The 18559-nt window shown below is 42.3% G+C and overlaps 2 protein-coding genes across 4 annotated transcripts; one reads left to right on the forward strand and one right to left on the reverse strand.

Moving 5' to 3' along the window:
- The first annotated feature begins 872 nt into the window (after positions 1 to 872).
- tekt1 (tektin 1) lies at positions 873 to 5562 on the forward strand. Of its 2 annotated transcripts, none has more exons than XM_035385748.1 (8): positions 873 to 1016; positions 1447 to 1707; positions 2786 to 2951; positions 3278 to 3406; positions 3527 to 3670; positions 4253 to 4478; positions 4822 to 5018; positions 5304 to 5562. In XM_035385748.1, the coding sequence occupies exons 2-8, from the start codon at positions 1518 to 1520 to the stop codon at positions 5461 to 5463; spliced, it is 1212 nt and encodes a 403-aa protein (XP_035241639.1). In that variant the 5' UTR covers positions 873 to 1016; positions 1447 to 1517; the 3' UTR covers positions 5464 to 5562. The 2 variants fall into 2 exon arrangements, with proteins under 2 accessions (XP_035241639.1, XP_035241640.1); XM_035385749.1 differs by having other exon boundaries at positions 1010 to 1147.
- Positions 5563 to 6726: 1164 nt separating this feature from the next.
- tp53i13 (tumor protein p53 inducible protein 13) lies at positions 6727 to 13477 on the reverse strand. Of its 2 annotated transcripts, none has more exons than XM_035385746.1 (9): positions 12845 to 13477; positions 11520 to 11594; positions 11242 to 11277; positions 10407 to 10465; positions 10123 to 10201; positions 9744 to 9872; positions 9005 to 9229; positions 7852 to 8728; positions 6727 to 7473 (listed from the first exon to the last, which is right to left on the reverse strand). In XM_035385746.1, the coding sequence occupies exons 1-9, from the start codon at positions 13013 to 13015 to the stop codon at positions 7358 to 7360; spliced, it is 1767 nt and encodes a 588-aa protein (XP_035241637.1). In that variant the 5' UTR covers positions 13016 to 13477; the 3' UTR covers positions 6727 to 7357. The 2 variants fall into 2 exon arrangements, with proteins under 2 accessions (XP_035241637.1, XP_035241638.1); XM_035385747.1 differs by having other exon boundaries at positions 11509 to 11594; positions 12845 to 13475.
- Between the last annotated feature and the right edge of the window lie 5082 nt (positions 13478 to 18559).

Raw genomic sequence — 18559 nt, forward strand, 5'->3', positions numbered from 1 at the left:
CATGTCTTCCTCACTTATACAGTGTTTGTCATTGTCAGGGCCGTAGGGCTGGCAGGTGCAACGGGTGCTTTATTGTCACTTTTAGATAAGAAATCGACCTGACAAATCCCTCTCAAATGCTGTAAATTTGAGAACTATGTTTAATCTGGGGAGTGGAAGCATGATGAAAAATCTGCTTTAAACTGGGTTTTTTACTCAATGATAAGTGAAAAGTTACCTTGGTAGGCAGTAACTGGATTGTGCCATAAACCGGTTAGTAAGCAGTGTCGCCGAATAATTTCTGTACAGAGTTGCTAGGGACAGCTTGATTTGTGGATAAAAAATGGACTTCACAATGAGGTCAAATGACACAATGGCGTCATTGTACGGTGGCGAAATTATGTCACCACGTCGCATTCTAGCTGTTTTAACAGTATTGCCAGATTGGGAAAATGCACAAGTGAGAGTCAACAAAAATGCAATTACTTGAGTAGGCTATATAGATGCCTCCAAAGTGTATTTAAGTATAACAACGAAGTATTTCTATAAACAAAGTATAAAAAAGTACAGAAACAGTCGTAGGTTCTGCCCCACCAGACTAAAGTTAGATTGCTGCAGACTGAAGAAACAGGGTAATTAAAATGTTTCCCCATTAGAAAACTTCCACACATTGAAAGAGGAGCATTAATAACTCTATGGGACACTATCCACATTTCCGTTGAAGTCATGACTAGAAATTACGATGCTAAAAGTTTCCGAATAAATATTAAAAAGTGGATACATTTGAGGATAGATCGGTGATTTTTTGTGGGGGAAAAAAGTTGCTAGTGAGGCCAAAAGTGGCTAAATCTAGCTACAAAGGGCTGCTTAGGCAACACTGTCAGCAAGCCCATGAGTTTCATGGTTGCTGTGGTGACACTGTGTTTAGTTGCCCGTCACTCATTGAGCCGGTAGCAGCGTTAGTTAGCTAATGAAGAGACCAGCTGCTAGCAACGCCTTATACCTCACTTAAGAAGCTAAGTACATTTAACTGAAAGGTAAAGTAAAGTTAACATTGCTAGATAGTACATTGTGTAAACCCTGCGGACAGTGGCAATAGCGACGGGATGCAATGCTGTAATGTTATATCTGTTCCCATAGTTATAGCTAAGGTTACGCAGTGATCTAGGTGAGTTACCCTACTTAATCCAAATCGAATGTAACACTATCTAGAAGTAAACTCGAGTTATGTTAAATCGCATTTACTTCACTTATGTCTTCAGAGCTATCTACGGTAAGTTGTATTAAGTTTCGTCCTGAAAGGTAACGTGACATCATTAAGCTTTTTTATTTTGCGAAAATGAAAAGTCAGTTTTGACTGCTGCTCAGTTGGTGGTAGCCTATGTGGGCCTTTACTAAATAGCGAGCTAATGTTAATTAAGGGGCCGTTTTTACATTACGCCTTATTTTGTGTTACTTATTTTTCAGGAAGAAACTACAACGGAGAGAGCAAAATAAGAACTCTTAACCTGCGAAACTGACAGTGAGAAAAGCGGAGAATGTATAAAGTGAAGCAAGTGCCCCATAAATTTCTGCCGCCGGAATGGTGGATGACAAACCGGGCTCACTGTGTGACTGCGGAGGCAGAGTGTTCACGGTCTGAGCGGCTCATCGCCACGAGCCAGACTGTGGTGGAAGAAAGTAACAAGGCTGCACAACGCATGCAACAGGATGTCAACAAGAAGCTTGGTAATATGGAAAATGTTTTTTATTTTGGCCATAAAACAGGTTGTAGCATTTCTCGTGTATATACAATCTGTGAAAACTGGAAAGATACTAATAAAATAATACTTTGTGATATCAATTTACTGTAGGCTAGTTATTCTGTTCGCTGCACGTCATTAGATATATTAAATGTTTGTCAGGTTAATGCTGTAGTCGGATGAAATACAGGCGATATAATTGTATGCATGAGAAACATGGGAAGTCAGTCATCTGGATGAATTTACTCTTGAAGAATATAAGGGCCCCGCTTCTGAACAGAAATACGTATTGATGACCCGACGGTAAATGGGACTCGTACAATAGCTAATACGGGGTATCAACACTTTGGTGTTGGTAAAGTAGAAGTACAGCACAGCCCACGTTAATACACTTTCAATTTGTTTGCTATGTAAGCGCGATTCTGGGAGGATTGGGAGAAGGAGCAGAGACCTCCTCTTTCGCTCCTGTCAGCTGTGCTTGTTCCTTCCCACAGCCAGGGAGGCATGCTCACACGAGGCTGATCCAGTCAGCTCTAATGTTGCCCATTGACTCCATTGGTCATTTTTATTAAGATGCATCATACTATGCTTTGAGGAAAGATCTTGGAAGAATGATGATATTTCATGGTTTTTGGCTTTCCTTTACACTCTGGGCCAGGGCTGAACCTTGAGAGACCCCACAAGTGATTTGTGCAGTGCAATGCTGAGAGGGGTGGGTGGATACACTCCTCCTCTTTGGCTGCTGTCAGGTGTTCCTATTCCCTCCTATGGCCGAAGAGGCATACAGGACCTTGGATAGCAGCAGTTCTATGGCTGCATAGCAGAATGCATAAAACGTAGCTACAACTGCAACTACAATATTGGAAGCTAAAGCATATTATATTCCTCATAATATTTGGATAGTAGTCATAAAGATTTATGTAATGAGCTAAATTCTACAAAACGGCGCATCTATCTGAAACCCTTTTACAGGACTATTTGGGGACATAATTTCAAAACCCTCTAATCAATAAATGGCATGAATCGCTAACCCTCAGCCTGACCCCCGTCCTGTTAATGTCCAGAGCAAAGGCTCCAGGCCATCAAGTTTTGGAGGCAAGAGCTGGATAAGAAGCTGGGGGAAATGACAGAGGAGATGGAGGTTCTGATGACCTTCAGGACCAGACTGGAGAAGGCCTTGGAGAACTGCTCACCACCCCTCCAAGTCATACAGCAGTGTCTGTCAGAAAGGTACAAAGCTAATTCACTACATCACATTGCCATTGCAAATAGGCTGCGTGCTATAGGCCTCTGCATACAAGGAAGTAATACTGTACATTGAAAATTTTAATCTGATATACTGCATGCTCATACAAAGATTTCTAGGTTGTCCTGGACAAGCACGGACCCTTAGGGTCTGCAGCACAAGACTGGCGCAGTAGCATGCTCGTCATCTCACCAGCATTTTTGTTTTTATTTGTTGTTATAGAACAACTCTTTCCATTCTGTCAGTCATTCATCAGAAACATATCTGAGTGTGTGTGTGTGTGTGTGTGTGTGTGTGTGTTTGGCTTCAGGGAGAATCATGCGGGCATTGACCGGGTTCATGATGAGGTGGAGAGGGAACTGATGAAGGAGAGGGAGGTGATGGAGGGGGTGAGATCACTGCTGCAGCGTACTCTGGAACAGACCAATGAGCAGATGAGGTGGGGCTGTGGAGTGAAGGGGTTGGCTATAATAATAATAATTATTATTATAATAATTATAATAATAATAATCACCTTTGCCATTACTTGTTTTGTCTGTTATGTTGAATGTGGCTCTAGACTGAACCGTTCAGCAAAGTTCTGGCTAGAGAAAGATCTGCAGCAGAAGTTTCAGGCAGAGCAGATCGATGATCGTTGTTCCGTCCTCACTGACACCTCACCTAGCCTGAGCCACACAGAGAAGATGCACCGCTCTACTCTGAGGTAAACTGTACACCCCAGTTTTTAGCACAGTGTGGTTGTCTTGGAGGTGGGTTTTTACTGCCATGATGTCTTTAGTTGATTATTTGATCACATATCCTAAGGCCTGTGGTAAGATTTGCCCGCCCCCCCAACCCACAAAATGTGTGAGGAAAAAATAATTAGATATACCATAGAACTTGATCTTGATCTTTGTACCTGAAAGTTCCTGGTTTAAAGATGAAATGTGTCATCAATGCCCTTATCACCAACAGAGAGAAAGCACATGAACATGGTTGTCCTTATCGTTTAAAAAAAATTGGCACAGCAATGATCAATATTTTAGGGTATCCGGTTTCCACTTAGTTTTTTATATGAGACTCACAAAGCATCTGCAACATTTCAGAATCTCAGTCAGGAAGTAATCTGTTTACTGCATGTTTAACAAATACAAAGGGCATATGGCAGACAGGCAGAGAAGAGAAGCAATGACAGCAGAAAGCACATGTAGCTGTATTCACTTAAATATGCTGCCAGAGGAACTCAACGTTTGGTTTACAGTCTTACATTTCTTAAACCTTTTGTGAAATGCTGTTTCCTACCCAGTACCAATGTAACACCTGAAGGGTGGGAGAATTCCTCCGAAATAAATACCTCCAAGGCAGAGAAAGAGAGGAACAACTCGGCGTCTCTGAGAGCCCTGATAGACCGTGTGCTGGAGCAGACGGCTGCAGACATGCGCAGCCAGCACCAGGCTGCGGCCACTGCCCTTCAGCTGCGCATACAGGAGACGAAGGATGCCAAAGATCAGCTCGAAGACCACCTGCAGAAGGTAGGTAGAAACAAAGGCGGAACTTTGGGTTTAACAATGGAGGGGTTGAGATGAACATACCTCAAGGAGGGTTAGGGGGCATGCTCCCTCAGAAGAAATCTTTTTGCAAAAAGGCTATTAATTGACCAAGTTTTAATGCAAAAAAAAATATCCAGGAACATACTGAACCTGTGTGCCATTGTAAATGTACATTATCATACAAATTATTGGACACCTGCATTATGTTGTGGTATTATGTTACTTTCTCCCTAGACATTTTTTCTCCTGTGTATTAAGTCTTTGTCCAGAATAATGATCAGCATCACTGTATTAGAGACAGCTATGGATTCCTCTGGTCTCTCAGGTTCTGGCAGAAATTGCAAACCAGGAGAGGAACCTAGAATCCCTTGCAGTAGCCATTCAGGCCAAGCAGGGGCCGCTAAAGGTTGCGCAGACACGTCTGGCTCTGCGCAGCCAGAGGCCCAGTCCTGAGCTCTGCCTGGACTCTGCGCAGATTCAGCTTTCTGCAGAGGTCCAAGACCTGTCTGCTCACCTGGAGAGGTGAGCAACAAGAAAGGAAAGACTCAACGTGATATCAATCACATCTGTTTAACACTCAACATGATATCAGTCAAACCTGTTAAGCAACACAGTATCAATCACGCCTGTTTAACACTAAAGATGATATCAGTCATACCTGGTAAACATTCAACATGTGAATCACACCTCTTAAAGACTCAACATGATGTCAGTCACACCTGTTGTCCCACTACGCATGCATTTCGCTGTGTCTCCCTGGCCTTCACTGCTGCACCCTGACTCATTGGCTCTGATCTCCTTCTACAGGCTGAATGCCAGCCTATCCCAGTCAGAGATGGAGCTTCGGGCATTGAGCCAGACCCAGCTGTCCCTGGAGGAGCAAATTCATGGGAAGTCAAACTCCCTCTACATCGATGAGGTCATCTGCTCATCGCTACACCAGTCTATTGCAATTCACAGTTTCTGATTGGACCATGGGCTGAATCTTAATCTCTGTATTTTGAGGACCAACGTGTAGACCAGCACCACTCAACTCCAAGTGCTGCAGACCACAGTGTCTGCTGGTGTTTGCACCAACCATGCACTACACCACCTGATTTCATTATTGAGCTTACTTTCTGAACCAAGGTGAAATCAGGTGGTGTAGTGCATGATTGGAGTAAATACCTGCAGACACTGCAGCCTGCAGGACCTGGAGTTGAGTAACAGTGGACAGATGACTCGTATGGCCTGTAACACATCTGAATCATGAACATATGATGAAAGTGAAAAGTGTGCAAGTGCGTGTACATTTCCACTTAGCTTCTCATTACTTGGCTTGTAAAGTAGAATTTCATTACAAGTCATGTCAAAATCAGTGACATTTCTTTCAGTACTAATCCTGTATTCACATACATTTACAACATGGAAATAGGCATTTTGTGTAGTGATTGTATTAATTTATGGCTGTCTTGTGCTTATTATTTATGGATGTTGGTGCGTTTGGACTGTGTCAGAGCAGCTCAGGATAATGACGAGGGAAGTACGTCAGGAAAATGGCACTAATTAGAACAGGTGTCCACACACTTCTGGAAATGTAGTGCATCTTAGTTATTGTTTCTCAATGTTCATATTATGGCAGTGTTCACATTGAAAACAATTATTTCTCATTGTAACATCTGAAATCAAATTTGTTGGTAATACATCATTTGGAATCAGTTGGTTGAAAACTTTCATTCATGCATATTCATGCATATTCACATACTGAAATAATGGCATCTGGTCAGTTCCTGTGATTTTCCACACAACACGATTTTCCTTTCACATAAAGGTCTACACTGCACTACACACCTCTCTTATTGGTTCTGTAGTTCCAGGTAACTTTATACCCTTCTAATTACTCTCATCCCTGCCCCCTCACTAAGCTACGCCTCTGTAATTTCAACCATGTCAGCCCTTCCATTAATCATGACAGTCATCTCAAGCTAGCGCATTAAGTGTCTGACATCACATGCTTCAGAGGGGAGCACATGTTTGTCTGCTTCCTCCCCATTGAAGAGTGGTCAGTTGGTAGCTAGGACAAAAATTGCTCTTGATGTATGTGCTTGCCACATCATGCACGCAACACACAACAGTTCCGCACATGAGATGCTGTGTTCTGTACTGACCAGACAAATTAAAAGGATTAAGTGAATTTAAGACAGCAGAATCTCTGTCCTACGAATGCTTCTGGAATTAAGGCCCTTCAGAATTCTAAGAAAGCAATTTCTTTATTGATTGGAGTTCTGTACATTACCTTTTCAATGATCTTTCCCCCTTATTTCATTTTCATACAACATTTTCAAAATAAGTATCAAGCTAATTTCTTTGCTGCTGGGAATCACTCCTGGGACCAGATAAACATTACCACTAACTACCCCATTTGTCCACATTAGCCAACAAGCTAGCAACCTGCATAATTTGCATGATTCTACTAAAATTCATGGTTTCGTAAAAGTTAGTATTAAAAACTTTTTAAATAAAAATGGAGTATAAATACAACTTGCTAGCTATCAAGCAAACTGGATTCTAGAAAGTTGCTTTTGCATTGTGGTTTTCAAGGGGAATATTTCCACGCTTTTCCATAAATAGATTTTGCAACCAAACTAGCAAACGTGCTAGGATGACAAATGTCCATAAACTGACAGTTTTAGAGTTCAGTGCCTCTCCGTATGATATTAGGACAATCAAAATCCATCTGTAAACCCAGCAGGTTTTGTACCCTGGACTGGAGTCAGCAGAACAATGCCATTTGCTGCTCCTAGAGCAGAATGATGCAGAGGGGGAGGAGGTGGGCTGAGGCAGGTAGAGGCAGGTGCAGCAGAGAGGGAACAGGATGAATGTCAGTCCGACTCCTCCTCTGTGCTGGAGCTGGGAAGGAGCACACACTCTGGCCTTCGGCTCTGTGGCGCTCTCCTCTTCTTCCCTCCGGACATCTTCAGCCTCCTTCGCACCACGTCTGGAACACACACGCGTGCACACATGCGCGTACACACACACACACACACACACACACATGCACATATACCATTTACAGCCAACACCACTGGTAGTTGTGAGTTAACATATTCAGGTATTTAGCTGCTGTATTAGCTGCTCACCTCACCTGCCGCACCACTGTTCTCACCTGCAACACTACTGATATCACCTGCGACACTACTGATCTCACCTGCCATGCTGCTCATCTCACCTGCCACACTACTGATCTCACCTGCCACACTGCTGACCTCACCTGCCACACTGCTGACCTCACCTGCCACACTGCTGGCCTCACCTGCCACACTACTGATCTCACCTGCCACATTACTGATCTCACCTGCCACACTACTGTTCTCACCTGCCACGCTGTCGTAGTCATGCTGCGGGTGGTACCAGTAGAGGCTGGGCATGGTTCGCCAGTGTCGGTACAGCCGGGTGTGCAGTACTGATAGGGTCAGCAGCACCAGCAGGAAGCCCAGAGCCGCAGCTGCCCAAACCGCTTCATTGGTGCGCGGCGTGGGCAGCCTCTGTCCCAGCACAGCGTTCTCTGCTGGCACCTCAGTCTCTGTGCACCCACAGCACTTGGGACCGCCCTGCTGCTCTGTTTGACTTCTGTCCAGGTGGCCCTTTAGGTGCTGTGTCTGCTGTCTGGGCCTGGGATGCCCATTTATCCTGTGGAGCTCAGACTCGGTGTTGGTGTCTCCTCCATATCGCTGCTCCCTGGATGCTTCCCTCTTCTCCTGCTTTTCACTTCTCACCCCTCTTTCCCCAGGACTCTCCCCCCTGTCCTCTACTGCCCCAAGTGTTTGGGAGTCTCTTTCCTTGTTGTGAGTCTTTTGGAGTTCTTTCTCATCCTTCCGCTGCCCCCCCACGTCATCCTCTGGGATGTTCTCTACCACTCTTCCTTCTCTCTGTTTTAACTCTTTGTTCATTCCTCCCCTCGTTGTCACGGCCTCACCTGCTGTCCCTCTTGTTTGTGTGTCCCTCCGTGGCCGATGGAGAGTCCTGTGCTTCTGTGCTTGTTCAGGTCCCATTGTGTTCAGGTTGTGTGGTAAGGACTGAGACGCCACGTCATTATTTACACTGCCTTTATACGTGTCCTCCAATTTCTCTCTCTGTCCTTCCCCCTGGCTGAAGATTGCTCTCCTTCTCTTTTTCTTCCATCTGTTCCAGTCCATCTCAGAACCTTCTTCCCAGAGCCGGGAGAGAGCTTCCACACAGCACTGTTTCAGAGACTGTAGCAGAAACAATCAGAGATTATTTTATCTCATCTTCCTGCATGTTCTCCACACCTCCATCCTGCTCTCACCTCCTCCACCCTGCGGAATCACCTGCTCCATCCTACTCACTCCTCTATCTCCCCTGCTCCCTCAGACCACCACCCAGCTCTCTCCTCTCTACCCTGTTCTCTCACTCCTTCATCCTGCACTGGTTTCTCCATCCTGCTCTGACCTCCTCCATTCTGCTCTAACTCCACCCTGCTCCCTCACTCCTCCACCCTGGTCTCTCACCTGTTGCTGTTCCCCCATAGCCAGAGGTTTCTGTGCGCCTCCCTCCCCAGAGTGCATCAGCTGGGGGACACCTGCCGGCCGTGTCAGGTACAGACTGTACTTGTGGCTTTGAAGCTTCCTGCTCTCAAAGCTGTGGGCTGCGTTCACTTCCAGCCAATTGCACACGTCCGATTCGGTCACATGGGACAGCTCCAGAGCATGACCCCACGAGACCATGGCAAATGGCTTTAAACAGAAGGACAAATACAAATGTCAGATCAAATGGGAGTTTCTACCAAACGCTTTGTTGTTAATTCAATTCCACAGATGAGGCCATTTCTGTGAAATGTGCTTAATTCACAGAACGAGATTCAGGTTGCCTTGAAATTGTATTTAATGTTTTTAAGTCATAAACACAGATATAGACTGGAAAAAGGACAAAATTCAACTCAATTTTTGGTCTTCACCCCCCTCCTCTTTAAGTACAGGACACCTGCACCTGCTATGATAGTTATGCTATGAACCAAGAGTGAGACAATACAGACAATCAGTAGCGCTGTATCAAATCCACATAGAGACATCAAAATGATTTGCCCAATCCAAACCATGGAGAATTTTACCTTCATATGCGTTACAGGACCACACCATTATGGCAGTTTTATGACAGAACAAGATTTACTATAGTATTATTATTTTGTAACTGTGTAGTTTACATGTAGTTTCAGTATGTGGAGTGCGAATCTGAATGAACATGGCTCACCCTCTTTGCACCAAGTTCATAGTGTGGAGTGATGATGTAATGGGATAGACAGGAGCGTGCAAGGACAGACAGACGGACACGCTCTGACATAGAGGCACATGGGTGATAGAGGAATACTGTTGCCCCATTCTGCAAACACACAAACAGAGATCAGGATATATTATATTCATATTACAACACAGTATTAAATGAGAAGATTCACATATAATGCTCTGGTACCATTTTGCCTTAATGCCAAGGTTCACGGCTATGTAGGAGATAGATAATTGAGAATAAAAAATACAGGTTTTATTAGATATAGAAACCAATACATTTCAGCCAAAAATTGTTGGTTTTACATGTGATAAAATAATTATAGCGCTACAGTGACGCACGTTACCTGCAGATTGTGTAGCCAACGCTGGGGCGGACAGTACAGGTACTCCCCACTCACCGCCCCCACTGGTCTATGAGCACCACTGGAGGGGGAGACAGAAAAGGCCTGTTGTAACAAAGTCAAAATCTGTGCTCACTTTAATTAAATAAATACCAACAGTAGTTTATTACACCAGCTCTATTAAGGTAACCCCAACCTATGCCCTCTACACGTGGGCCATTCCCAGAGTGGGCTTACTTTACCTGCTGGAAATATAAATGGGGGTTCCCAGAGTGGGCTTGCTTTACCTGCTGGGGATGGTGTGGTTGTATGTGATGGGGGTCTGCATGCAGACAGACGTGGCTGGCTGTGGACAGAACAAAAACAGAGTTGTATGGCAGCTCCAGAGACAGTCCAGAAAATTTCCTCTATCAATACTCACTGTCCCTCTCTTCACTGGCTTCAGCTGGCATCATTTCTTCATTGTATTCCCATATGAGGTCTTATTGTGACTGAAGACCCATTATAGATGAGCTAATGGTGGTATATCACCTCTCGAAATGAAGCATAACAAGTGTTTTTTTTCTAGCAATATTTTTTAGAATTTTTTTTTCATGCACTGCACTGTCACATTTTGTCAGGATCGTGAAAACAGGTTTTGTTTTATCTTATTTGAATCCCTGTTTTTATGGTGTTTGCTCTGGGCCTGGTTGGGAGATTGGGCTCTGGTTCGGGTTGTTTGGGGCCATCCTTTGGTGCAAACGCAGGGTACAGAGACATTAGCACCAGAGACATGGTCTTAAGGCTGAGACGACCATGCACAGGCAATTCATGATATGGGGACAATTATGAGGGGGAAAAAATGTAAAATCTTTGAATGTGCTGTAGAGGCATCCATACATATGTGCTAGTGGAGCAACAATACAATATTTGAGTCCTTCATAGCACCACAAATAGCTGCAAGTGTGCTGTTCAGGGCTTTTTATGGGGTACTTAACATAGGCTCATTTGGGGTTTATATTTATGCGGTAACATGATCATTGTGACGCACTGTGTGAAACCAGTTTTTAATTGAATCCATAAAAATTTAAATACAGATTGATTGGTTTACTGCAGTTGGTACTGTGAAAGTTTGACTTATACCTGTAAGGGATACTTGGTATCAATGCTGGGGAGTTTCTGTCGACACAGAAAGTAAACAGATACATATTAGTTCAGTATTTCTGAAAACATTAGCATGACAAAAATTTCTGAACTGATGAGTTTGTACTGTTTTGTACAGTTAAAGTCAACACAAGTAAGTCTGAATTAAAACATTTAACATTTAAAATAAATTGAGTCTTAAAGTGCATTATACAACCCCCCTTACAAGTGACTGAGCAATATCCAGGACTGTTTACTTATCTGTACCTGATAATTACCTGGGTGGACTCTGACCAGGATATCCCGGCACACTGGTACACAGCGGAGAGTGGCAGGTCTTTCTCAAGCCAAAGCTGACAGATACACACGGCTGTTAGTCTCTTTCCCACCGCACACCCCACCATCACACACTCTAAACAATAAACCATGTTTTCAAATAGTAACTGTGCCATTTTGAAAAGGAAGGAACAAATGCTGAGTTGCAAGGAAGATAAGTACAAATTGACAGTTAGACTAAAGGTGAGGTTTTCATCCTTACTCATCCTACACTTCTGGACAAAGATAGCAATAAAGAAATTTTTAATAGGGGGGTGGTTATGAGAAAATAAAATTTTAATGAATTTGAGAGGGCCCACACATTGCAGTAGCCTAATGCTTCCTTGATCTGAACTGATCTTGTCAAGATCTAGTGTAGCTAATAAGTAGAAGAAATGGAAAAAAAACAAATAGAACTTCCAGGGTCTGAAGCATGTGACACAGACAGGCTATACAGGCAGGTAATCTGGAGTTCATCCCCACTACTTTGAGTCAGGAATCACCCCTGATACAAGAACATGATCATAAGAACACAATGAAGAGGCCAGTCCATTCTGCCCATCATTATTTACCTACAAACTAGAGCAGGGATATTCAAACCTGGACCTGGAGGCCTGTAGCACTGCTGGGCATAGAAAGCATTTCCTCATAATATTTAGGCTACAGTTCATACCAGGAACCAATTTCGTTGCCCTTCTTTGCTCCGGCACGTTTCCAAGAGTTTCTATGTCATTCTTGTAGTGTGGTTCCCATAACACAGCTCACACGTCCTTTGATTTACACTCTCATATACTTTTTACTATACATTTTTATCGGACTTTCTCCTAACTGTTAAGGTCGTAGTAGACTTTCATCAGCTAATTTTCTTCCCGTCTTAATGGGAAACTTAAGCATTGATTATTAACCGTTGAAATTTGCTAGGTTTTTATTCTAAATTGTGCTTGCAAATATTTGCCGCGTCGTGCACCTAAACGGGACTATATATTGCTCTACTTTCGCGTCACTTGGTGTGACAGTGTCCACGTCTACAAAGGCACGTTTCACGTGTAGCACAGATACAATTTGTCGTTAAATTATTCGGGTGTCCACATATCCCGTGCACATAGGTCAAATGTTAATGCATTTCTTTTCTAAACCACTTTCATGCGAATGTTTTTCAACACATCAACATTTTAAATAAGCTTGAGACCTAATCAGTGCTAGCCGCCTCGGCGTCTCTATTATGACGTTCACGCATTAGCATAAAGTTAGAGAATTTACGGAGGAAACTCCAGTCCGATGTCCATACCTTTCCATTATCGCAGTGCTGCCATATCGAAGCGTCCACCCCGCATAAAAACAGTGAGAGAAACAGCAAGAGCTGCTTCAACATCTGACGAGCCCTTTGTATCCAGCCAGCCGAATTCATCGAAGTGAAAAGTATTTTTAAAGTAACGTTTAAAAATCGCTGATCAGACATTAACCATTTGCTCCTATCGGTCGCGCAAAAGCAGATAATCGATTAATAGATAAATTTAGGAAAGAAACTCATGAACCTATCTTTCAAAATGGTAAAGGTACTATACATGCAGTTGCACACTGCCGATGCCACGACTAGGTTATTAGCTTGCTGACCACATTTTTTTGATAACGTTTCGCTTGCTAGCGAGCATTCAATGTCATTTGCTAGATAGCCGACAAAAAGTTTACAATACATTTCCGAATTGGAATTCCTTCTTACTAGCACCTGGATCTTTCGCTAACAAAATCCACCCACTTATATTCTTTATTTATTGTTTCAGCAATGTTACTATGTCAATGTTGAAAGACTGCAAGTTCAGTTCAAATTCCGAGTCAAACCATAGTGCCAGACTAGAAGAGGGGCATAAACAATGCAGACTGCAATCAGAGAAGGCATAAAGCAGAAATGCGAACCCAGCCCGAATAATAACCAAACTTCCGGTGTAGTTTCTCTACCGAGTTTCAAAATAAAAGCACCGTATTATTATTATACATCCCTGGCATGGATTACTGTTTCAATAAGACAGACAAGCACTTGCCTTTAATATTAATTTAAAATAGAGTTAAATGATTATGTTGCTTACGTTTTATAGGGTAGAGCGTACTGTAGGCTATGTCTGTAGGGCCTGCTGAACATGACAAAGACATATTTGTTCCTTATTTGGCTGTGTAAAGGGTATTTGACATATATCAGTTTGATTTCACCGGGGAGAAATTACAGCACTTTTTATACATAATTCTGATGAAGGTAACTGCTGTAATGCATTACTGCAGGGATTTTTAATTGTCCGAGATTAACATGTAGCACTAATACATTTTGTTTTAGAGTTTAAAGAATCAGCAGAGTGTCTTGGTTTTTTTTCTTCTGCTGAATATCACACAACCCCTCCAAAGAGCACCTTCTGTTGATGCAAATATACACAAGGCCATTCGCCCCTGCCTTCTGCCTACCTTTTATAGTACTGATAGTAATGATTACACATGTACACATCCACTTGCCATACGGTCACACACTTACCTGAAGTTACTCTGAAGTCCCCCCCCCCCCCCCCACCCAAAAAAAGAAAGAAAATTACAATCATAAATCTCAAAATAATACTAATATCTTAAAAACAATGTTAAACACAATGTTAAAAGTATGTTATGGGTGAACTTCCATCTGCTGTACTTACTGTAGTTGGGAGCTAATTTCACCACTGGGGGGCAGAATAGAGACTCTCCGGGAATGTGATGTTATGATGTGGGGTTTATGTGATGTTTGGAGGGTGGGGTTAATGTTGTGTTTGGAGGTGGGGTTAATGTGGTATTGGGGAGTGGGGTTAATGCGGTGTTTGGCAGTGGGGGTTAATGTGCTTGGAGGAGGTGGTTAATGTGGTGTTTGGCAGTGGGGTTAATGTAGTGTTTGGCGGTGGGGGTTAATGTTTTGGACAGGAATGGGGTTAATATTGTGTTTAGGAATCATTTGTGTCCTGATTTATTCCAGTGCTAGTTTGGAAAGTCTGGTTGTGATTCTGAGCTGGTGTGAGATGTGCAGATGTGTATGGAGACACACAGAAAGCACTGGCCTGGGAGGGCGGGGGAGGGACCCAAGCTGTTCACTGGGAACTTCATTTTGTACTCAATCCATCAGCCTACTTCCCTGCCCACACAGCCCTCTCTCCACACTGGGGGCAATACAAATCTCTGAAGAATCTAAAGAAAAAACAAAATCGTATTTTTGTCAATGTCAAGCAATGTGAAAATCATTGAGCATGGACTCAGTCACTGGCATTAAATGGTTGACACACTGTGTTCACTGGTGAGATTTCTCACTGGGGATCATTCAAATAAATCTTTCCATGTCTGGATGCAGTCCATTGCCTGGCATTCAATGCAGATCATGCCAGTGCCAGCAGCCGAGCCATTAACACACCACAGAGAATATAAAAATATCCAGAAAGAATGAAAGTGCTTCAGTGTGAAATAGATAACCTGACACTGTTGCTGTCATACTACTGTTTCTGGAAATAAATTGCTGAGCGAAAAACTCCAAGCGACACCAATGTCGTCTCACTTTAAACTAAAAATTCCACGTTTATTGCTTAAATAAAATAGCTGTGAGAGGTACTTCAGCCGCCTTAGAAAATACACTACATCATTACATTATTAACAGACACTATGATCCAAAACAAATTAAAATGAAGGAGAACATAAATGCATCCTGAGTTGTCCTGATAACATTACCAGACAATATCAATAAAGCACTAAAGGTAAGTTAACTTATGACAACTTTGAAGCATAGGACAACTTTTGAAGCATTCTTCATCGTCTTGTTTCAGGTTATCCCTGCCTGAGTGCAGATGCAGATTTAGAGGTCATAATTAAATAGCCTACATTTGACAAAATTGATCTCACTGAGTTCTGTGGATCTGATTGAACTCATATATTGCATGCCAGCATATATTGGATGTGTGTATGAAGTAACGTGAATATGATAAAAATAATACAGTAAAAATAGCCTCAAATTAGAGGATTAGTGTAAGCAGCTTGCTGGCTGTTCCATCACATTCCCATTAAGCTATCTACCATACACTCATAGCCACATATAGGCTACCATCGACATTACTCCCATTAATAAATAATAGTTACATTTAATGTGTATTTTTGTGTCTTCTGAAGTATCTTAACAGCATAAATCTGGCAGAAGTCATGTACTATTATTAATTACATTTATGATAACTACTTAATCTCACTCATACAGCCTACATGCAAGGAAATTTGGTTTATAAAGGACAGCACAGTATTTATTTTAAAAAATGAAATCAGTTTGTACATGGCTTACAATAAGTGTTGAGCTGTTTATATGCGTTTGTGTGATGGCTGTTCAAGTAAGCAAAAAAAATCTCTATTCATACATTACCTACAATATATATTAGGCTATTTATAGGTGTGATGGCTGTTCAAGCAAAAATGTGTTTTAAAAATAACACAGTCTTGACTATCAAACTGTTTACTGAAAACTTTTAAGTTTGTGCTTGCAGTAGAATGACAGTGTGAATGGACGTAATTGACCCGAACGCTGTATACAGTGTAACTACACGTGAAGGGGCTAAAAACCTTACATTGAAAAGATATAGTATCTGACTAGCCGTAGAACTGGTAATACTGCAATTTCACAAACCCATATTTCTGTCGTGTGCATTTTGCTGTTGATGTGCCCTTTAAAAATGCACCGGAAATGGCAACGAATGAACTAGAGACAGACATGATATTTTTTGTCAGACAATTTGTTTAAATGTATTCAAGTAGATGTGTGTGGATAATATAGATTCTCCTATGAGGGGCAATGGTTAGACTACCACCACCCACAGACTACAAAGCACACGCTCCAATGTCTATGATACCTAGTAAATATCCTTCCCCCCTAAATGTTTAGCAACGTTTTGCAACGTTATTCATAAATAATATGAAGAGAATGAAACACGTTACGAGTAATATTATCATGTGTTGCTAACTTTATGCTTTATCCCAGCTAACGTTATTTGAAAACATTATCAAAATCAACTAATTTGGTGGAAAATGGTGAGCTAACCTAGTATTGTTCAAACAAGAACTTGCAGGTAAGAACTCCTATGGTATATCTAATGATTATTTCACATGTACATCTTATGGGTTGATGGAAAAAAATATGACAAATTTATTTATAGTGTGAACTTATCCTTTTGCCCAACTTAAGGTATGTTCACTAAGATTCTCATCCAGGAACACCAGGAAAAAAGTTGTGCCACTTGACATCTTCTGAAAAAAGTGATTTAAAAAAGTTTTTCCTTTGGAGTCCTTAATTGCCCAGCAAGCCAGCTGCCATGTCGGTAGAGTTAAGGAGATGCTGGAGGGCTCATCTCATACGATCCAGCTTAGATTCCTCCACTTCGCTGCCTTCCTGAAGGGCATGCTGGGTCCTCAGACCAGTGCTTGGTGGGCCAGAAAGAGAAGACTATGTGCCTGTGTATGTAGTTAATTTCAGGGTGGATACCTGAATTGTAATCAGCTTTGACCATACTGAGTTCTCTTCTCTATCTTTCACCATCCTTATCGTCCAGCTGCAAATCTAACCAAAGAGGAAACAGGGCCATTTGGAAACCATCAGCGCTTCCTTTAAAAAAAAAAAAAAAAAAAAAAAAAGGAAGATATTTCTGCTCTTTGTACCCCTGTAAGGAATTTGCTATCATCCCTGCCTGTATTACCTATGTACTGGAATAGTCCTTTTTCCTGTTTGCTCCCCTGTAATGTCACATCCCCCTCAGCAATTCCTCCTGTTCAACGAGCCATGAGTAAAGAAAAACAAAAACATTTCCAGTGAATAATAAACAGAGTGTAAAAATAACCCTGCAGGACTGGTAGTGTTGCCCAAGATAAAACTGTCATGAGTTTTACCTGGGCACTTAGCAACGTGTGTCACCCAGGACCCTGCAGTCTGCACCTGGATGCTAATAGTGTGAAATGATGCTATGTTCTGTCAAATGAGTGCTGTGAATGACACCCGAGACCCCAGAGAATCTTCATTTTACAAAATAATGCATCTTTTAAGGTTAGTGTAATGTGTGCTTGAGTGCTAGTGGTCAGATAGTAACTTTTTGTGTGTGTACGCACGTGTGTGCGTGTGCATGCGTGTATGTATAGGTGTGTGTGTGTGTGTTGCATGTTTGGAAAAACAGTGCATGTTTGGAGAAATGAGGGTAATGAATGGAGTCAGCAAAATAGAGAAGGCATGGAATATTACTGAACATTAATGGCCTCGTGGGGAAACAGCTGAGCCTAATATGGGTGCTGGCTGACTGCAAAAAGGGCACAAGTGATTGCAAGAGCTGTATCTGTATTATTCTACTAAGAGAGTACTTTTTTTTTTTTAAACTCACATTCTCAAGAAACGATGAAGATCCATCGATGCGTTAAAGTTCAGATCGGTGTCTGGAACAGGACCACATCAGGCATTGGCAGAAGATTCCAGATGTTCCATATTGAGCTCAGATCTCTGGGGGTGTGAAGGGAGATGCAGAGGGAGGGAGGTAACGGCAGACCTGCGTGGTGACCAAGCACAGTTTGGGTCACTGCCCATGCTTTCAGTTCAGCCCCTAGCTCCATAACTCATTACACAGTCATTAAAAAAGTGCACAGGACCAAGGAGCCATGCTGGGATTATACAGACTTTTGCTGCTATAAGCTTTTGCTCTATCCTTTGGATACAATGTTAGAACACAGGACATAATGAGACCTTCTCTTCCCCAAATTCAGCCTGAAATTTGTGCTAAACTTCAGCATGAGCACCTTCACTTGTTTTAAAGGAGGCCTGTTCGATCATTCAAAAAATTCTAGAGTTTTCACACACATATGGATTATGATTTTGACTGGAGCCACGTCCTTTAATTTGACAAAATGTGGAAGATTGAGCAGAATTATGTCTCATTCCCATGTTCTCTCATGAAATGAAGAAGGGTATTGTACTGGAATGTCAATGGAAATATTG

Source organism: Anguilla anguilla, chromosome 12 (assembly GCF_013347855.1).
Source record: "Anguilla anguilla isolate fAngAng1 chromosome 12, fAngAng1.pri, whole genome shotgun sequence".
Classification (NCBI taxonomy): Eukaryota; Metazoa; Chordata; class Actinopteri; order Anguilliformes; family Anguillidae; genus Anguilla; species Anguilla anguilla.